Raw genomic sequence first — 19,178 nt, 5'->3', positions numbered from 1 at the left:
ATCTGAGATATGGTAGTACCAGGGTAGATGAAAGGTTGGCCCTTCCAGAAGTGAAACTTGTCGGTGAGACAGTACAGGAAAAGCAGCATAACCAGGGACAAGGAACCACAAAGAGCCACGTATGAGAGAGACCTAACAAAAGGAAGAACAAGTCGAGTTAATTCAATTTCCATCAAGGTGACTGCTCCCATGAAGGAGTTTGTATCTTGATGGGGAAAATATTTTTGTTTGAGCATAAAAGCTGCAGGGCAACATACTGTACATTTTATCAGTCGTTTGACTTTTGTACACTCAGACGAAGATCCTTGACTAATGACAACTGCATTTGGCTTCCAGTTGGATCAATACTGTTTACAACCACTAGTATACTAAAAGGATACCTGCAGTACAGCATTGAATAATCAATTGGACTTAACATTTCAAAGGGTAGGTAGGTGATTGTGAAAACCATCAAATTATTTGTGCAATTTTATTTACTCAAGAGTACATGATATTTTAATGCCATATGGACTCTCGGGTATTTCTTCTATTTACAAGGCGATTAATGACGAAGATAAATGCGTCTCCAATCGATAGTTGGCTATTTCTGCAGCAATTTAAGTAGCCAAAGAAATGACAAAAAAAGAAAAGACATTTTTAGTGATAACAGTCTGGCATCCTGATTTGCTTGCCAAGCTCTGCCTGTGCCAGAGAATGCTGCTGCCTTTCTTCGAATTCACTTCCTCCACTCAGTGAGTTTTGCTATCAATGAGCACTCTCCCCTACCAGTTGATGCTAGAATTCGTCAAAGCAGTGTTGAGCTTCATCTTATTCCTCACAAGCAAAGGTATCCGGCGTTGCCTGGCAAAGCCTCCTCCCACCTGCCTCCTCCCACCCCACCCCCTCCAGACTCCCACACCTAACCCGTGACAGGTGATGACTTTTGTGTTTAGAAGTTATGAATTGTGAGAAAATGACTTAAAGCTCTTAGTAAAAGGTGTATCTTGGTTTAAAAAAAAAAAAAAAAGTCATCCGATAAAGTTTTGTCATGATTAACCTTGGGAGCTCGGAGGAATAGCATCACAAACAAATGTCTCGTGTGCTTTTATATAGAAGATAACATCCTAAATGAAAGCAGATCGCACAAAAAGGGGAAACAATGTGATCTCGTGTTTAAAATAAATAATAACTTTTTTAAAAATCGATGACACCACAGGGTCTGCACTTTACTTTGATCCATCGACCACTCATTACAAAGAAAAATAGGATGCATTTTATTTTGTTCAGCAGAGTGAACTGCATCATGGAGTGTGGGGTAGTGCAGGTGATTGAACGAAACACACACACACACACACACACACACACACACACACACACACACACACACACACACACACACACACACACACACACACACACACACACACACACACACACACACACACACACAACAGCTTGGTCCATGAACTGATCCCTTACTGAAATAGAGATGGACACTGAGTCCTGGGAGGACTCTGTTCCACCTCCGGAAACCCACAAATGGAGATAACTGATGCATTCTCTCTTATTATGATTTTTTTTTATTTTGCCTGCGTATTAACATCGACACAGTGCAGAGTGGTGCACGAGACTGAACTGCGTATGTTAATACCTTGTCGTTCACTACACCTTCCCACCGCTCACTCAGCAATTCCCCATCGTAAAAAGATGTGTGAACATGGTGGAGCCTCACCACAGGTCTCTCTCAATTACACCTGTCGTTTCACTGAATATGGTGGAAGGATCTTCTTTTTAAGTTTTTTGTGGCATTTTTCTGAGCCACTCTGCAAATATGGTGGAGGGATCATCTTTAATACGCTATTTGCCCAGACATAACAGCGGTGAACGAAGGAGCTTTTCGGTAATCGATAATACTACATGGATTTCCCGCTGTCTTTAAAAAAAATCTCAACCGCCTTGCAGTCGGGAATGCTTCTGGTTCAAATGGCCGAAAATGTTCGGAAGATCTGACACGTCAATCCCCACCTCTTTAACACTTTGAAATGGAGGGAATTTCAAAAACGTGTCAAATCAAGCAGCTTGTACAGTACTCATTAAGTGACTTAAGCACTCAAAAAGTGACACACCTCTTCTAAGTGACACAAGCACTCAAAATTGGTGAATAATACTTTGTTTACTTTATGACCCCAACATTGTCTTGAATGTCAATTTCTAATTTCATTTTCAAAAACTATGTCCACTGTGATACAAGTCAATTGCACTGCTTGCGACTATCACTATGGCTTACAAACATCGATTGCCAATCGGTCATGTCACACAATGTGTGAATTGGATAAAACACTTTTCTTAGCAGTTGGAACTGTTGCTGAGGTCAATTCCGCAGATTAAATTTTGAAATTTGGCTCTGGTTCGGAGGTTATAGAGCTTATCGTATGTGCGGAAATGAAACGAAGCCATGAACACTAGCGTCTCCAGGCATTTATAAGCATTGCAACGTATCCAGCAATTTGTAGGTGCGTGCCAGTATGTGCAGCTTCGTTCCTTCGCTCTCGTAAACGACGACTGGATTGGGGCATTGTTTTAATTAGATCGGACCAACCGTATCATAAATGGCCATAACTTGGGAAACACCTGGGAAACATACTCGGGTCCCCAGCGTCAATTGTGACGTCATATCAAACGAAGAAGAAGAAGAATTGTGACACCCCCTCTCTCTCACCCCCCTCTCCCCCCTAGTCTCGCCCATCCTCTCCCCCTCCTCTCTCGCCCCCTCTTCGCTCCTCCTCTCTTGAATTGTGATGCCCCCCTCTCTCACCCCCCTCGCCCCCTTCCTCTCTCTCTCACCCCTCTCTCTGTAAATGTATTCACAACTGTCTACCAAGCACAACAATTAATTCAAACCTTGGGAAAAAACAGCTTTCAAACCTTGGGAAACTGATGAAGAACGATATCAAACCTTAAAAAGGCACATACTCAGGCTGTTAGGGCGTCGATTGTGACGTCATACCAAACGAAGAAGAAGAATTGTGACGTCAATCGTGCAAAAAAAAAAAAACCCCATTGTGACGTCATAGCACCGTGTCCTGTCATTGGTCGACAGATAAATGGCCGTAACTTGGGAATCGCTTGTCCGATTGACAAACCTTGAAGGCACATCCGCGGGTCCCCGGCAATATTCCTGGCAAGTTTCAATCAGATCGGACCGGCGATCGTCGAAACGGTGGTCGCAGACAGACACACACACACACATTGCTGGAATTATAGATAGATAGATGAACATGAACGACCTCTCCGATGCTCTGGAAAACTCCCTTTTTGCAGACAACTTCACATTGTGTCATACAGTGATGTTGGCGAAAACTTGGTGAAACTGCAGCTGCATCACTCTACTGATCTGGAATTCATTAAATGCTGGTCTGACAAGTGGAACCGCACCGTCACTCCAAAAGGATTTTCAAACTAACCCATCTATCTATCTTCCATGGTGGAAGTTCAGTCTCATCAGCCATTCTTTCCGAGGCAAACCATGGAGCAAAGCTGGCTTTGAAAGCCAGCCACAGATTGAGAATCTTCCACAGATTGAGAATCCTGAGAATCAATGGAGTTCTGCTCTCTGCTTTGGGCTGGTTTCCCAGTATCACTTCTCTCTTCTGGATGCAGTCAAATCGAAATCTCTTGTGATGAGACCAAAGCTTAAGGTCTGTTGAATCACATCACAGGCAGGAAAGTTGTTTCGATTTCCTACTGTCTATTCTCCATCATTGCTCTCTGCTCTGTTTAGCAATTAATTGTAGGATGGCATTTGACTTCTGTCCGACACTAAAATTTCCCGTCTAACACCAAAATAAAACTCCATCTCCATACTATTCATTTTCCATTGATTCCACACAAAATATTGACATTTATGGGAGATGGACACTAAACTACAATTTCACAGTCATTGTGAATTTCGGACCATAATTTTGATAAAACCAAATATTGAACACAGTGTGATTGAAATCTGATTATCGATTCTGTCTGACACCACAACAAACTAGCATGGCAGGTGTTATTGTAAATGGAGAGTTCCATTAAATTTCCAATGCAAGTAGACTGAGCCTCCTCTTATAACTGACAGTGATATGGTTTATTAAAACCCACCTTGCAAAATTTCTCCAAATTGTAAACTGCATCAAATCTGTCCGACACAAAAAACACGATTTTTTAAACAGACCTACCCAAATGCTTCTTTATTTAACAAATTCATTTCAAGGAGCCAAATCTCGCTGACCCAACTTGAGGTACAATGCAGCCACCTCTGCTCCAACATTAGCCTTGCTCGTGATGGGCAATGCTCACGTGTACAGGATGGCCCACAAACCGCTGACTTTTCTTTTTCTTTGCAGATTAGTAAGCAGGAGAATCTTATGGGACAACTGTGGAAAGTGCATTTTGGATGTGATATTTAAAGATCGTCTTAAAAACAAAAAGCCAATTTCTGGTTACTATTTGCATCATCCTCCTCTGGCCCTATTATCCAGTGGGACAGAATAGGCAACCTGCAGATGTGGAAACGGTGGAGAAACAAGGCCTCAGTCAACCAGTTTTCATACCAGTAAAAGCAGAAAGCACTTCGAACTGCCATGAACAATCATTTTATCACAGGGTGTACGAAGAGTCTTCACATTAAGGCCACAAACTCATGGAGTTGAGGGGGAAAGTCATGGAATTTTATACAACACCACAAATGTCGCACAGTTAGCCTGCCTGCAGCGTCTTTTACACCACCTCATCTAACACGTTACATTTAGTTCTTCATGCCTGTTGTTTGTGTCCTTTATGACGTCGCTAAAACAGTAGGTTTCCTGTTTGGAATGATTTTCAATTTTGTTTGAATGTCAGACAGAGGAATATATATATTTTTTAATCTCACGCCTCTCCACACATGCACGATCGGGACAAATTCAGAGCTAAAGTACTGCTAAATTACAGGTTCGTTTTCTGATGCATGTTCAAAATATAACATTCAATTGAAATCAAGTTGTTCCTTGATCATAAACTGTTTGTAGATAGAACAACAAAGTGAACCAATTGCAAAACTCCTTTTTGCTTTGCGTGCGCAGGGTAACAATCATTTTGTCAGGCACACTGGACATTATATATCTTGCACAAGTCATAATCTTTCCTCGTGCTGCTACCCTACGTTTGCATTCCATTTGCATCCCCACCACACATTCCTGTAGGGAAAAACAGGATAACGTAGAGGTGTGCCTACTTGCATCTGAAGCGTCTTAGCCTGGATTCAAATGTCGACCCGGCTATTAAACTGTCATCCTGGTGTTTCGCAGACAGGGCGAGGAATCGATGTGTGTGTGTGTGTGTGCTGTCTCTCCGATGAACGTTTAAGTAAGTGTCCCGTCTGCCAGAATTAGTTGGTGGATGTTAATTATCTCATCTTGTCCTTTGCGAAGACTTGAGTTATTGCTGAAGGAATTAAAAGTCCTGCTCTAACCTACAGGGGGCACTGCATCAATGGCATGGTTGTGCTGCTCCCAGCAAAAATGAGGCAAACCTGTAGCCATGTGCTACATATGAAAGAAGAATAAGTAGAGAAAGGAAAAACAACCCGACTTTTCATCCCTACTGTTAATGAGTAAACTGTCAATCTGTCAGTTAGCCCGCAAGAGCTCACTATCTGGAAAGGAAAAGTAAAACGGTCCGGGAGGGACTTATTTGGTTAAACTATAAAGTGAACTTTATTCTCGATATGATTAGAGTACTCTTAGAATTACCAGAGGTTCTTGTTTATGGGAATGAAGCCTCCATCTCTGGAACACTTGCTTAGAGCCGCAGCGAGGGTGGCCTGGAAAATGATGGAGCATTTGAGGTGGGAGAGAGAAAAGATGGCAAAGGAAAGGAATGAGGAAGTAAAAGAGGGCTTAGAGAAAGACAAATCAAACATTCGAATATGATTCTGTTCCCACAATCTCCCCTGATCACAGGCCTTGGTACTCACACAATTTTCTCCAAACCTTACCAGTGCAATAGCAGAGAACAGGAACCTCATGAGAATATGTTTGATGTTGCCTTGAAGGGAGATCAACCATCTACCAGCCTGTAGAGTTGAATTATGGAATGTTAGGGGGAAAATAATGATAAATTAAGACACGGGGGGCCTGCAAGACTATTCGCCACCCTCCAAAGTTTTCACATTTTGATGCCACCTGAGCTTATTTCACGATGATTTTAAATCAAACTTAATATATGGAATCTTCACAAACTACTCCAAAATGAGAAAGCTAAAAATGCAGATAAAATGTGAATACATTTGATTAACACAGAAAATGTGAATACATTTGATTAACAGAGAAAATCGTCTGATTCTCAGTTGTATAAGTAATCAAACTCTTTGCCGAATTAACCCTAAATCACTTCAGGAGCAAATTATTTATTTGAAAGGTTACAAAAGAAGTGTAATAGGTTTCAACTGTATGTAATCGGTGGTTTAATGAAAAATTAAGCTCCCCTCTTATTTAAGGAGTTTAAGTGCAACTCACTTGGTCAACCAACAAGGCAAACATGAAGACCAAGGATCTTTCCAAAGAAGACAGAGATAAAGTGGTGGAGAAGCACTGTTCATGAGAGGGTTATAATAAGATTTCGAAGTCACTCATTATCCCTTTGAGTTTGGTGAAATCCATTATTAAGAAGTGGAAGACGTATCATACCACCCAGACTCTACCCAGATCAGATCGGCCATCCAAACCCATCCGGGCAAGTAGGAAACTGGTTCGGGATGTCACTGTAAACCCAACAACGACTTTGAAAGATCTGCAAGGCTCTCTGCCTGAGATAGGGTCAGTGTTCATCAATCAACAGTCCCATTCCCTTCACAAAGCTGGCCTCCATGGACGTGTGGCAAGAAAGAAGCCATTACTGAAAAAAACACATCTAAAAGCTCGTATGGAGTTTGTGAGAAATCATCTTAATGGTATTGAAGGCATGTGGAGAAAAGTTTTGTGGTCAAACAAGACAAAAATTGAACTTTTTGCTGTAAATTCAAAACGTTATGTCTATTGCAAACCTAACAATGCACATCACCCAGTCAACACCATCCCCACTGTGAAACATGGTGGTGGAAGCATCATGTTATTGGGCTACTTTTCATCAGCAGGGACTGACAAGCTTGTTGGGATAGAAGGGACAATGGACGGTGCAAGGTACAGGAGCATCCTTGATGAAAAGCTGCTCGAGTCAGCAATGAATCTGAACCTGGGTAAGAGATTCATATTTCAGCAGGATGATGATCTGATGCGAAGCACCAAGACGACAGTTGGGCTGATAATAAAACCCAGAGGAGACCGCTCAAAGGTAAGTGCTTTCCATTTGCACCATCCTATCTGGATGGTGAAAACGATGAATAGTAAACACCTTTGTGCAGAACCTGTCTCACTCCCCTTGCCACTGGAAAAATGGTCAATGACAAAACACATAAATTAATGTTTTCTTGTGAAATGTAAACAGTAATTTTCAAGGAGATGGTGTTCTTGTTAAATGTTCACGCAACCTTTTGGGGTTTTTTTTTTTTTCCTCATATTACTCTTTGGGCCCACAGAAGAAGCATTCCTGTCACATCTTCATGCCTGTTGGTCTTTTTGTTTCGAACAGGTTGGCCTTGTGGTTATCATGTCACTGTGAGATGGATGCCAAAACAAGAGCTAAAGAAAAATGTACATTTCCTTTGATGAAATAGCATCGTTCGGTAGAATGGGAAGAATTCGATCACACCCACCTGAAGACCAATCAGAGCAAGAGCTGTGCAAGTTAATATCCCCAGAATTCCCTCTGGATCATAGGGCACAGAGGTCAGGTAGGTAGTCTGGGGACAGGGGGGGGAGAAGAGCAGCAGGAAAGGGTGAAGTGGATGAAGGAAACGGTAAAACAGAAGTGATGGCGGGAACACTCAGGATTGCAAAGGCATAAGAATGGAAAGTATGGAACTACATGTCATTGAGCAATTAATAAAAAGGAATGTTTCAATGTGATGGATTACTGTAAGCATTGCAGGAAGTTATTACAGGTTTTGGAGATAACAAATCAGTATAAAAACAAAGCATTACAATGTAACTTAAGAGTCAATCGAAAAAAGAAGAAAGATAGCTGAAGCTGATATTAAATCACCAAGAAAACTGCCAAAGGATTTCAGTTTGGAATACCGTGGAAGTTGGGTGCTGGTAAAGATGAGAGGGTCCGATGATAAGTTGGTCTATTAACCCTGCTGCTCCTCCAGTGCAATTTGGGTACAAACCCCAATCTCCAATCCCACCTGGACCAAGGTAGCCACTGGGGAGGAAGAAAAACATCTGCATGTCACGTGGCATCGCTAAAGCATGAATCTTTCACTTACCAGACTGTAATAACTGCCTGACGGTCATCAATGGCCTTATTCATTCAAAATAGCTTGTTTAGGTGAAAGAAGATAATACCAAATTTCAAGACAAAGGTGTGAGTATAAATATAATGAATGAAAACGTTTGTGAGAGAATAGAAAAAAAAAAAAGAAGACTTCTTGTAAAAAGAGAAGAGAGAGTCTCACGTGGGACATCCATATGGCAAAGTGATCAGAAACGTGATGCTGAGCCATATTGAGCATAATGTGAGCAAAGTGAGAATAATGATGATCTCTGGATAATAAGCCCTCCTGCCATTGTCCTGATGAGAGAAAAAAAAAAAAAGGACAGGAACAGTTGGAAATGGACAGCAAACACAAGCTGGAGAGTGACATCAAGCACACTAATCCAGGTGAGTGAAAGTGAGTATAAGTTTCATTTTGTACACATTTGAATGGGTGGCCATTTTTTTCCCATGCTATCCCCTTATATATGGAGTATGATTGAACTCCATGAAAAGGAGGAAAGAGCAAGTTAAGACAAGTATGGGGGTTCATTTGGGAATAGCACAGGGAGAGTGGTTGGTTAATGAAAGTGAGATAGCAGGCTCATTAAATACTGATTTTGCTTCAACATTTACATTAGAACAGTCAGGGGAATGGGCAATCGCTGAGATAATCTATATGGGAGGTGAGGAACGGCTTTGGGAGGAGTTCCAGGGAAGAGTGGAGGCAGTAAAGAAACAGCTCGGAAAGCTAAGAGAAACCAAAGCTCCAGGGCCCACCAAGAGTATTGAGGGAGGTGGTTGAGCAGACAAGCGAGATGTTAACTAATGACTTTAACAGCTCGTTGGAGTCAGGACAGGTACCAGAGGATTGGAGAACAGCAAGTGTGACCGTTATTTAATAAAAGATCCAGAGAAGAATTGGGGAACTGTTAACTTGACTAAAGACTCTACATTAACTATAGACCTGTTAACTTGACCATAGACTGTATATTAACTAAAGACCTGTTAGCTTGACTGTCGATATATTAACTATGGACCTGTTAACCTGACTGTGCACTATATATTAACTATAGACCTGTTAGCTTGACTGTAGATATATTAACTATAGACCTGTTAACTTGACTGTGCACTATATATTAACTATGGACCTGTTAACTTGACTCTCGACTATATATTAACTATAGACCTGTTAACTTGAGCATAGACTATATTAACTAAAGACCTGTCAGCTTGACTGGAGATATATTAACTATAGACCTGTGAGCTTGACTGTAGATATATTAACTATAGACCTGTTGATTTGACTGTAGACTGTATATTAACTATTACCTATTAGCTTGACTGTCGATATATTAACTATAGACCTGTTAACCTGACTGCACTATATATTAACTATAGACCTGTTAGCTTGACTGTAGATATATTAACTATAGACCTGTTAACTTGACCATAGACTGTATATTAACTAAAGACCTGTTAGCTTGACTGTCGATATATTAACTATGGACCTGTTAACCTGACTGTGCACTATATATTAACTATAGACCTGTTAGCTTGACTGTAGATATATTAACTATAGACCTGTTAACTTGACTGTGCACTATATATTAACTATGGACCTGTTAACCTGACTGTGCATTATATATTAACTATAGACCTGTTAACCTGACTGTGCACTATATATTAACTATAGACCTGTTAACCTGACTGTGCACTATATATTAACTATAGACCTGTTAACTTGACTGTGCACTATATATTAACTATGGACCTGTTAACCTGACTGTGCACTATATATTAACTATAGACCTGTTAGCTTGACTGTAGATATATTAACTATAGACCTGTTAACTTGACTATATTAACTATAGACCTGTTAACTTGACTGTAGATATATTAACTCGACACCTGTTATGTTGACTATATATTAACTATAGACCTGTTAACTTGACTACAGACGATATATTAACTATAGACCTGTTAACTTGACTACAGACTATATATTAACTATTTACCTGTTAACTTGACTACAGACTATATATTAACTATTGACCTGTTAACTTGACTACAGACTATATATTGACTATAGACCTGTTAACTTGACGACAGACAATATATTAACTATAGACCTGTTAACTTGACTATGGACTATATATTAACTCCAGACCTGTTAACTTGACCATAGACTGTATATTAACTGTAGACCTGTTAACTTGACTATAGACTATGTATTGTTACGGATTCCTGCCCGCCGGCATGCGCGAACAGCCGCTTTAGCCAATGGCGGCCGTCTCGCCCATCGGACGGACAATTCAGTCGCGACTTTCCGGAACAACACCGAAAACCAGTCACGGGTGTGCTCCAAGCGCACACCATGGCCTCGTCAACACTCTACCCGTGCGCGACAGGGTCAATCGCTGAATTATCGAGATGCCTAAGTATCGCGGGCAGACTACGGAGAGACCGTACCTCAACGAAGGCCTGCTTGGACACGAACCGCTTTTAAGCGGTTCGTTCCGTTCTGGGATAACCGAGCGGTGTATTATCGCCAGGCCTCGTTGGACCCAATTCTTTTATCGCCTATTAAAAAGCCCGCTATTATTCCGAGAGCAATACGGCGGTTCAATGGGGAAAGAGGACACGACGAACGGGTTAACATTCACACAAGGACATTTATTTATAAAACGACATATATATATATATATATATATATATATATATTTTTATATATATATATATATATATATATATATATATATATATATTTTTATATATATATATATATATATATATACAATCACGCACGCAGGTATGGAATCAAAACACCAACATGCACGTATGCATGTTCCATTGCAGAAAAGCAATGGAATTGGCGGGAAGGGACAAGACACGAACAAGGCAAAGCACTACAACCATCTATTATTATTATTCACAAGCACTTCCACAGTTCTACTTGCGGGACACGGCGCCACAACATTCACACAAATAAAAGCAAGGAAAAGACCCCCTCAAAGACAAGGGGGTCAGACTGGGCCCGTAGGCCTTTATTACGTGGAGCTTGGCGGACCGAAGGAGTTCCACGAGACCGTTGCAGGTTACCTCCACCCTCGTGGTGCCTCGATGGGGCGACCTGCGATGCTCCTTTCCCACGGCAGCTAGCGCAACCGCGGTTGCACCCAAGCCTTGTCAAGCGGCCGGGTGAGTCGGGCCTCAACCGGCGACTCGCTGAGAGGAATGAACGGGTTTTGATGCTCTTTCAAAGTTGATGCTCTTTGTAATAACCCGTCCATTCCTCAGCGACGCTCAGACTGTCCCGAAGCCCGATCACCTCAGACCGTTTGGCGCTGGCTGGCGAGCTCTCTCCGGCTCTCCCCACACGAACGCACAGGTCTGCGCGGCACAGCAGGCTCAGCCACGCTCTCCATCTCGCGTGTCCTCCGCTCCCCTGGACTTCACCCCCGCCTGTGTTCTCTCGACTCCAGACTTCAGCGACTGACTCCACCGACCGCCTCCAGACTGGTGTCGCTGGCGCTCTGCGCTGCCTTTTATAGGGCTGGTGAGACGAGATCTGATCTACGCCCTCCAACCTCTGACCCCCACAGGCCCCGCCCATTTTTCTACTGTTATCCGAATTCTGAGGCGAAGCTTTCACAGAGCGGACGTGTGTGAAATCACCGTCGCTGGCGCCAACAAAGAAACCCCCGGGTCTGTTTGCAGCGACGCAGTTCGCTGGCGACTTGCCGCGGCTGGTGCAAAGATGGCGTCGCTTCGGGGATGAAGGTGAGGTGATGTGATTCGGGTGGGGGAGATGCGGTTTAGGAGATGGTGGAAAGATGTCGTCGTTATGAAGGCGGTGTGGAGAGGGTGGTTGGTGGTTGACGTGGTGGTTGGTGGGTGGCGTGGAGAAGGTGGTTGGTGGGTGGTGTGGAGAAGGTGGTTGGTGGGGGGCGTGGAGAAGGTGGTTGGTGGGTGGCGTGGAGAAGGTGGTTGGTGGGTGGCGTGGAGAAGGTGGTTGGTGGGTGGCGTGGAGAAGGTGGTTGGTGGGTGGCGTGGAGAAGGTGGTTGGTGGGTGGCGTGGTGAAGGTGGTTGGTGGGTGGCGTGGTGAAGGTGGTTGGTGGGTGGCGTGGAGAAAGTGGTTGGTGCGTGGCGTAGTGGAGAAGGTGGTTGGTCGTTGGCGTTGTGGTTGGTCCAAAATAACGATAGTAAAGAAAAACGGCTAACTCAAAGATCAGAGCCCGGGTGACACGAATAATTCCCATTAAACAACGGTGGGGAAATCTAACTGAACACGGACTTATCGGCATAACTGAACTGAGGACCTATATGGGGTTCTGCGAATTTCCACAGTCGTAACAAAATTAACCTCAACCTATTAACTCGACTACAGACTATATATTAACTAAAGACCTGTTAACTTGATTATCGACTGTATATTAACTATAGACCTGTTAACTTGACCATAGACTGTATATTAACTTCAGACCTGTGAGCTTGACTATCGACTATATATTAACTATAGACCTGTTAGCTTGACTCTTGACTGTATATTAACGATAGACCTGTTAACTTGACTATTGACTATAGATTAACCTCGACCTGTTAACTCGACTTCAGACTATATATTAATTATAGACCTGTGAGCTTGACTATAGACTATATATTAACTATAGACCTGTTAACTTGACCATAGACTATATTAACTATAGACCTGTGAGCTTGACTCTAGACTATATATTAACTGTAGACCTGTTCACTTAACTATCGACGATATATTAACTTTAGACCTGTTAGCTTGACTATAGACTATATATTAACTATAGACCTGTTAACTTGACCATAGACTGTATATTAACTATAGACCTGTGACCTTGACTATAGACGATATATTAACTGTAGACCTGTTCACTTGACGATCGACGATATATTAACTTTAGACCTGTAAGTTTGATGATAGACTATATATTAACTATAGACCTGTTTACTTGACCATAGACTGTATATTAACTTCAGACCTGTGAGCTTGACTATCGACTATATATTAACTATAGACCTGTTAGCTTGACTCTTGACTGTATATTAACGATAGACCTGTTAACTTGACTATTGACTATAGATTAACCTCGACCTGTTAACTCGACTTCAGACTATATATTAATTATAGACCTGTGAGCTTGACTATAGACTATATATTAACTATAGACCTGTTAACTTGACCATAGACTGTATATTAACTATAGACCTGTGACCTTGACTATAGACGATATATTAACTGTAGACCTGTTCACTTGACGATCGACGATATATTAACTTTAGACCTGTAAGTTTGATGATAGACTATATATTAACTATAGACCTGTTTACTTGACCATAGACTGTATATTAACTACAGACCTGTGAGCTTGACTATAGACTATATATTAACTGTAGACCTGTTCACTTGACTATCGACTATATATTAACTTTAGACCTGTTAGCTTGACTATAGACTATATATTAACTATAGACCTGTTAACTTGACTGAAGACTATATATTAACTCTAGACCTGTAAGTTTGACCATAGACTATATATTAACTATAGACGTGTTAACTTGACTTTCGACTATATATTAACTATAGACCTGTAAGTTTGACGACAGACTTTATATTAACTATAGACCTGTTAGCTTGACTATAGACTATATATTAACTATAGACGTGTGAACTTGACCATCGACTGTATATTAACTATCGACTACATATTAACTATAGACCTGTTGACTTGACTATAGACTATATATTAACCTCGACCTGTTAACTCGACGACAGACTATATATTAACTATAGACCTGTGAGCTTGACTATAGACTATATATTAACTATAGACCTGTGAACTTGACCAGAGACTGTATATTAACTATAGACCTGTGAGCTTGACTGAAGACTATATATTAACTCTCGACCTGTAAGTTTAACTATAGACTATATCTTAACTATAGACATGTTAACTTGACTTTAGACTATATATTAACTATAGACCTGTAAGTTTGACGACAGACTTTATATTAACTAGAGACCTGTTAGCTTGACTATCGACTATATATTAACTACAGACCTGTTAACTTGACTATAGACTATATATTAACCTCGACCTGTTAACTCGACGACAGACTATATATTAACTATAGACCTGTGAGCTTGACTATATTGTTGTGGTTACCAAATTCGCAAACCACCATTCAGGTCCCTTAGGTGAGATATCTCGGTAAGTACATGTGTAGTTAGGCCCAAACCCGTTGTCTAGTGGGAATACATGTCATTTATGCGTGCTGCGACTCTTCAGGATAGCCGTTTTTCTTTTACTATCTTTATTTTGGACCAACCGCCATTGTTACCACCACGAGTCACAACATCAACCACCAACCACAACGCCGCTTCACCACAACCGCCACGACCTTCACGTCACACCTCGCAACCGTCGCATCGCCACCGTTCTTGCGCCGCTTGTGGGTACCGGTGTTGGACTCGTGCAGAGCGCGCGCCGAACAGCGTGTACAAAATCACGGATTTTGTGCTTCAAAAACGGATCAAAAACGACACACGCCCACTTTTTGCCGTCCAATCGGTGAGCGAGGGGCGAATTGGCCCCGCCCCCAGGGCGTTGGAGGGCGATCGATATATGCAAATTTATGGATCAAAAAGCATTCACGCCCACTTTTTCTCGGGCCAATGGGGAGCGAGGTGAAAGGTCGAAGGGAGGGGGTCAAAGATGAGAGGGCGAAGCCACCGGGCTGATATAAGCGACCGTGTTCGTCAGTCCAGTGAGTAGTAGAGTCGAGAGGGAACAGAGAGTTAAGACTTCGCGGGCGGTGGAGTTGGCAAGAAGGAGCTGGTCGTCGTGTGCGTTGGAGTCGGAGCGGAGGGGACGGAGCTGTGGAGAGGCGGCGAGGGCAGACGAGGGGGTGCTCGCGTCGTGCAGGGAGCTGCACCCCAGGGAGGCCGACAGCGCGACCTGGCCGAGGTGGAGACGCTCGTTGCGAGGCAATAAAAATCCTCTATACCCCGAGCATCAGCAACCCCCCTCCTGTTTCCCCCCGCGCTGAGATAGTGCGACCAAGGGGGCCCCTTTCCCACCCCCTACCAGACACTGCCCGCGAGGCCCGCGGAGTTGAGGTACCATCGCCGCTCCGCGTCTCATCACCAGACGGGTAGGCCCGACCCGGTCTCGGCCTCAGGCCCGCCTCATCCTTGAGGGTATTCTTTCCTTGGTTTTGGGTATGTGTTGTCGGCGCCGTCTGTGAAGTAAAATTGTGTAAGTGTTGCCGTGTGCTCGTGTAATCGGTATTAGATCTGCATTGTCGCATTTGCTTTTTGTGTAAATTGAATTGTGTTTTTCTTTTCTGTGTGCTTTTGGTGGAATTGAATATGTGTGCTTTCCGTTCATCGCGAATAAATGTGCTTTGTGTTGAACTGTTTCCCGCTTCGCTTCGTCATTTCTTTCATTGAATCCTCATCTTGCTTCACGTAAAGGGTTGGTAGTGGGCTGAATACGCCCGATAATTAATCGAACCGTCGAGGTCGACGATAACACCGCTCGGTTATCCCGATAGTACGGAACGGGTCGCTTAAGTGGCCCGTGTCCGAAGTCGACCTGCGGCGAGGTGCGATCGCCCGGTCTACCCTCCGCGTGGGTACTTAGGTAGGTCGAATTTGGCGAGCAACCCTATCCCACGCGGGGGCTGATTGGCTCGATCGCGGTGAGACCGAAAGGTCCACCCGTGACTGGTTCCCGGCGTTAGTCCGAGAGGGTCACGACTGGATTGTCCGTCCGGTGGGCGACGTGCCGCGATTCGAGTTACGTGGCCGTCGCACGCCGGCGGGCGCGAATCCGTAACAATATATTAACTCTGGACCTGTGAACTTGACCATAGACTGTATATTAACTATAGACCTGTGAGCTTGACTTTGACTATATATTAACGATAGACCTGTTAACTTGACCATAGACTGTATATTAACTTTAGACCTGTGAGCTTGACTATAGACTATATATTAACTATAGATCTGTTAACTTGACTATAGACTATATATTAACCTCGACCTGTTAACTCGACGACAGACTATATATTAACTATAGACCTGTGAGCTTGACTATCGACTATATATTAACTATAGACCTGTGAACTTGACCATAGACTGTAGATTAACTATAGACCTGTTAGCTTGACTATAGACTATATATTAACTATAGACCTGTGAACTTGACCATCGACTGTATATTAACTCTCGACTACATATTAACTATAGACCTGTTAACTTGACTGCAGACTATATATATTAACCTCGACCTGTTAACTCGACGACAGACTATATATTAACTATAGACCTGTGAGCTTGACTATAGACTATATATTAACTATAGACCTGTGAACTTGACCAGAGACTGTATATTAACTATAGACCTGTGAGCTTGACTGAAGACTATATATTAACTCTAGACCTGTAAGTTTAACTATAGACTATATCTTAACTATAGACATGTTAACTTGACTTTAGACTATATATTAACTATAGACCTGTAAGTTTGACGACAGACTTTATATTAACGAGAGACCTGTTAGCTTGACTATCGACTATATATTAACTATAGACCTGTTAACTTGACTATAGACTATATATTAACCTCGAACTGTTAACTCGACGACAGACTATATATTAACTATAGACCTGTGAGCTTGACCATAGACTGTATATTAACTATAGACCTTTGAGCTTGACTATAGACTATATATTAACTCTGGACCTGTGAACTTGACCATAGACTGTATATTAACTATAGACCTGTGAGCTTGACTATAGACTATATATTAACGATAGACCTGTTAACTTGAACATAGACTGTATATTAACTTTAGACCTGTGAGCTTGACTATAGACTATATATTAACTATAGATCTGTTAACTTGACTATAGACTATATATTAACCTCGACGACAGACTATATATTAACTACAGACCTGTGAACTTGACCATAGACTGTAGATTAACTATAGACCTGTGAGCTTGACTACAGACTATATATTAACTATAGACCTGTTAACTTGACCATAGACTGTATATTAACTGTAGACCTGTTCACTTGACTATCGACTATGTATTAACTATAGACCTGTTAACTTGACTTTGGACTATATATTAACTATAGACCTGTAAGTTTGACGACAGACTTTATATTAACTATAGACCTGTGAGCTTGACTTTAGACTATATATTAACTATAGACCTGTTAACTCGAGACCTGTTAACTTGACTATAGACTATATATTAACTATAGACCTGTTAACTTGATGACAGACGATATATTAACTATAGACCTGTAAGTTTGACGACAGACTTTATATTAACTATAGATCCGTTAGCTTGACTATAGACTATATATTAACTATAGACCGATTAACTTGACCATAGACTGTATATTAACTTTAGACCTGTGAGCTTGACTATCGACTATATATTAACTATTGACCTGTTAACTTGAGTATAGACGATATATTAAACTCGACGACAGACTATATATTAACTATAGACCTGTGAGCTTGACGATAGACAATATATCTACTCTGGACCTGTGAACTTGACCATAGACTGTATATTAACTATAGACCTGTGAGCTTGACTATAGAGTCTCGACAATATATTAACTGTAGACCTGTTCACTTGACTATAGACTATATATTAACTTTCGACCTGTTAGCTTGACTATAGACTGTATATTAACTATAGACCTGTTAACATGACTGAAGACTAGAAATTGACTATGGACTATATATTAACTATAGACCTGTTAACTTGACGACCGACTATATATTAACTATAGACCTGTAAGTTTGACGACAGACTTTATATTAACTATAGACCTGTGAGCTTGACTATAGACTATATATTAACTATAGACCTGTTAACTTGACAATAGACTATATATTAACTATAGACCTGTAAGTTTGACGATAGACTTTATATTAACTATAGACCTGTTAGCTTGACTATAGACTGTATATTAACTATAGACCTGTTAACTTGACCATAGACTGTATGTTAACTTTAGACCTGTGAGCTTGACTATAGACTATATATTAACCTCGACCTGTTAACTCGACGACAGACTATATATTAACTATAGACCTGTGAGCTTGACTATAGACTATATATTAACTATAGACCTGTGAACTTGACTATACACTGTATATTAACTATAGACCTGTTCACTTGACTGAAAACTATATACTATATATTAACTATAGACCTGTTAACTTGACTATAGACTATATATTAACTATAGACCTGTAAGTTTGACGACAGACTTTATATTAACTATAGACCTGTTAGCTTGACTATAGACTGTATATTAACTATAGACCTGTTAACTTGACCATAGACTGTATATTAACTTTAGACCTGTGAGCTTGACTTTCGACTATATATTAACTATAGACCTGTTAACTTGACTATAGACTATATATTAACCTCGACCTGTTAACTTGACGACAGACTATATATTAACTATAGACCTGTGAACTTGACCATAGACTGTATATTAACTATAGACCTGTAAGTTTGACTATAGACTATATATTAACGATAGACCTGTAAGTTTGACTTTAGACTATATATTAACTTTAGACCTGTTAGCTTGACTGAAGACTATATATTAACTATAGACCTGTTAACTTGACTATAGACTTGTTATTAACTATAGACCTGTAAGTTTGACTATAGACTATATATTAACGATAGACCTGTAAGTTTGACTATAGACTATATATTAACTATAGACCTGTTAACTTG

The 19,178-nt window shown here is 41.3% G+C and overlaps 1 protein-coding gene across 8 annotated transcripts in view; it reads right to left on the bottom strand.

The window, feature by feature from the left end:
- HGSNAT (heparan-alpha-glucosaminide N-acetyltransferase) overlaps positions 1-19,178 on the bottom strand; it is a 70,149-nt gene that overhangs the window by 2,353 nt on the left and 48,618 nt on the right. For all 8 annotated transcript variants that reach the window (XM_085879094.1, XM_085879095.1, XM_085879100.1 and 5 more), the window contains 6 exons: positions 8,555-8,670; positions 8,175-8,301; positions 7,751-7,837; positions 5,996-6,073; positions 5,751-5,821; positions 20-132 (listed from right to left, as the gene is read on the bottom strand). In XM_085879094.1, the coding sequence (XP_085735220.1) occupies positions 20-132; positions 5,751-5,821; positions 5,996-6,073; positions 7,751-7,837; positions 8,175-8,301; positions 8,555-8,670 (592 nt within the window). The remainder of the gene's footprint in view (positions 1-19; positions 133-5,750; positions 5,822-5,995; positions 6,074-7,750; positions 7,838-8,174; positions 8,302-8,554; positions 8,671-19,178) is intronic.

This window comes from Eptatretus burgeri, chromosome 4 (assembly GCF_056783735.1).
Source record: "Eptatretus burgeri isolate ZD-2024b chromosome 4, Ebu_testis_v1, whole genome shotgun sequence".
NCBI lineage: Eukaryota > Metazoa > Chordata > Myxini > Myxiniformes > Myxinidae > Eptatretus > Eptatretus burgeri.
This window is presented reverse-complemented; position numbering and strand designations above follow the sequence as displayed.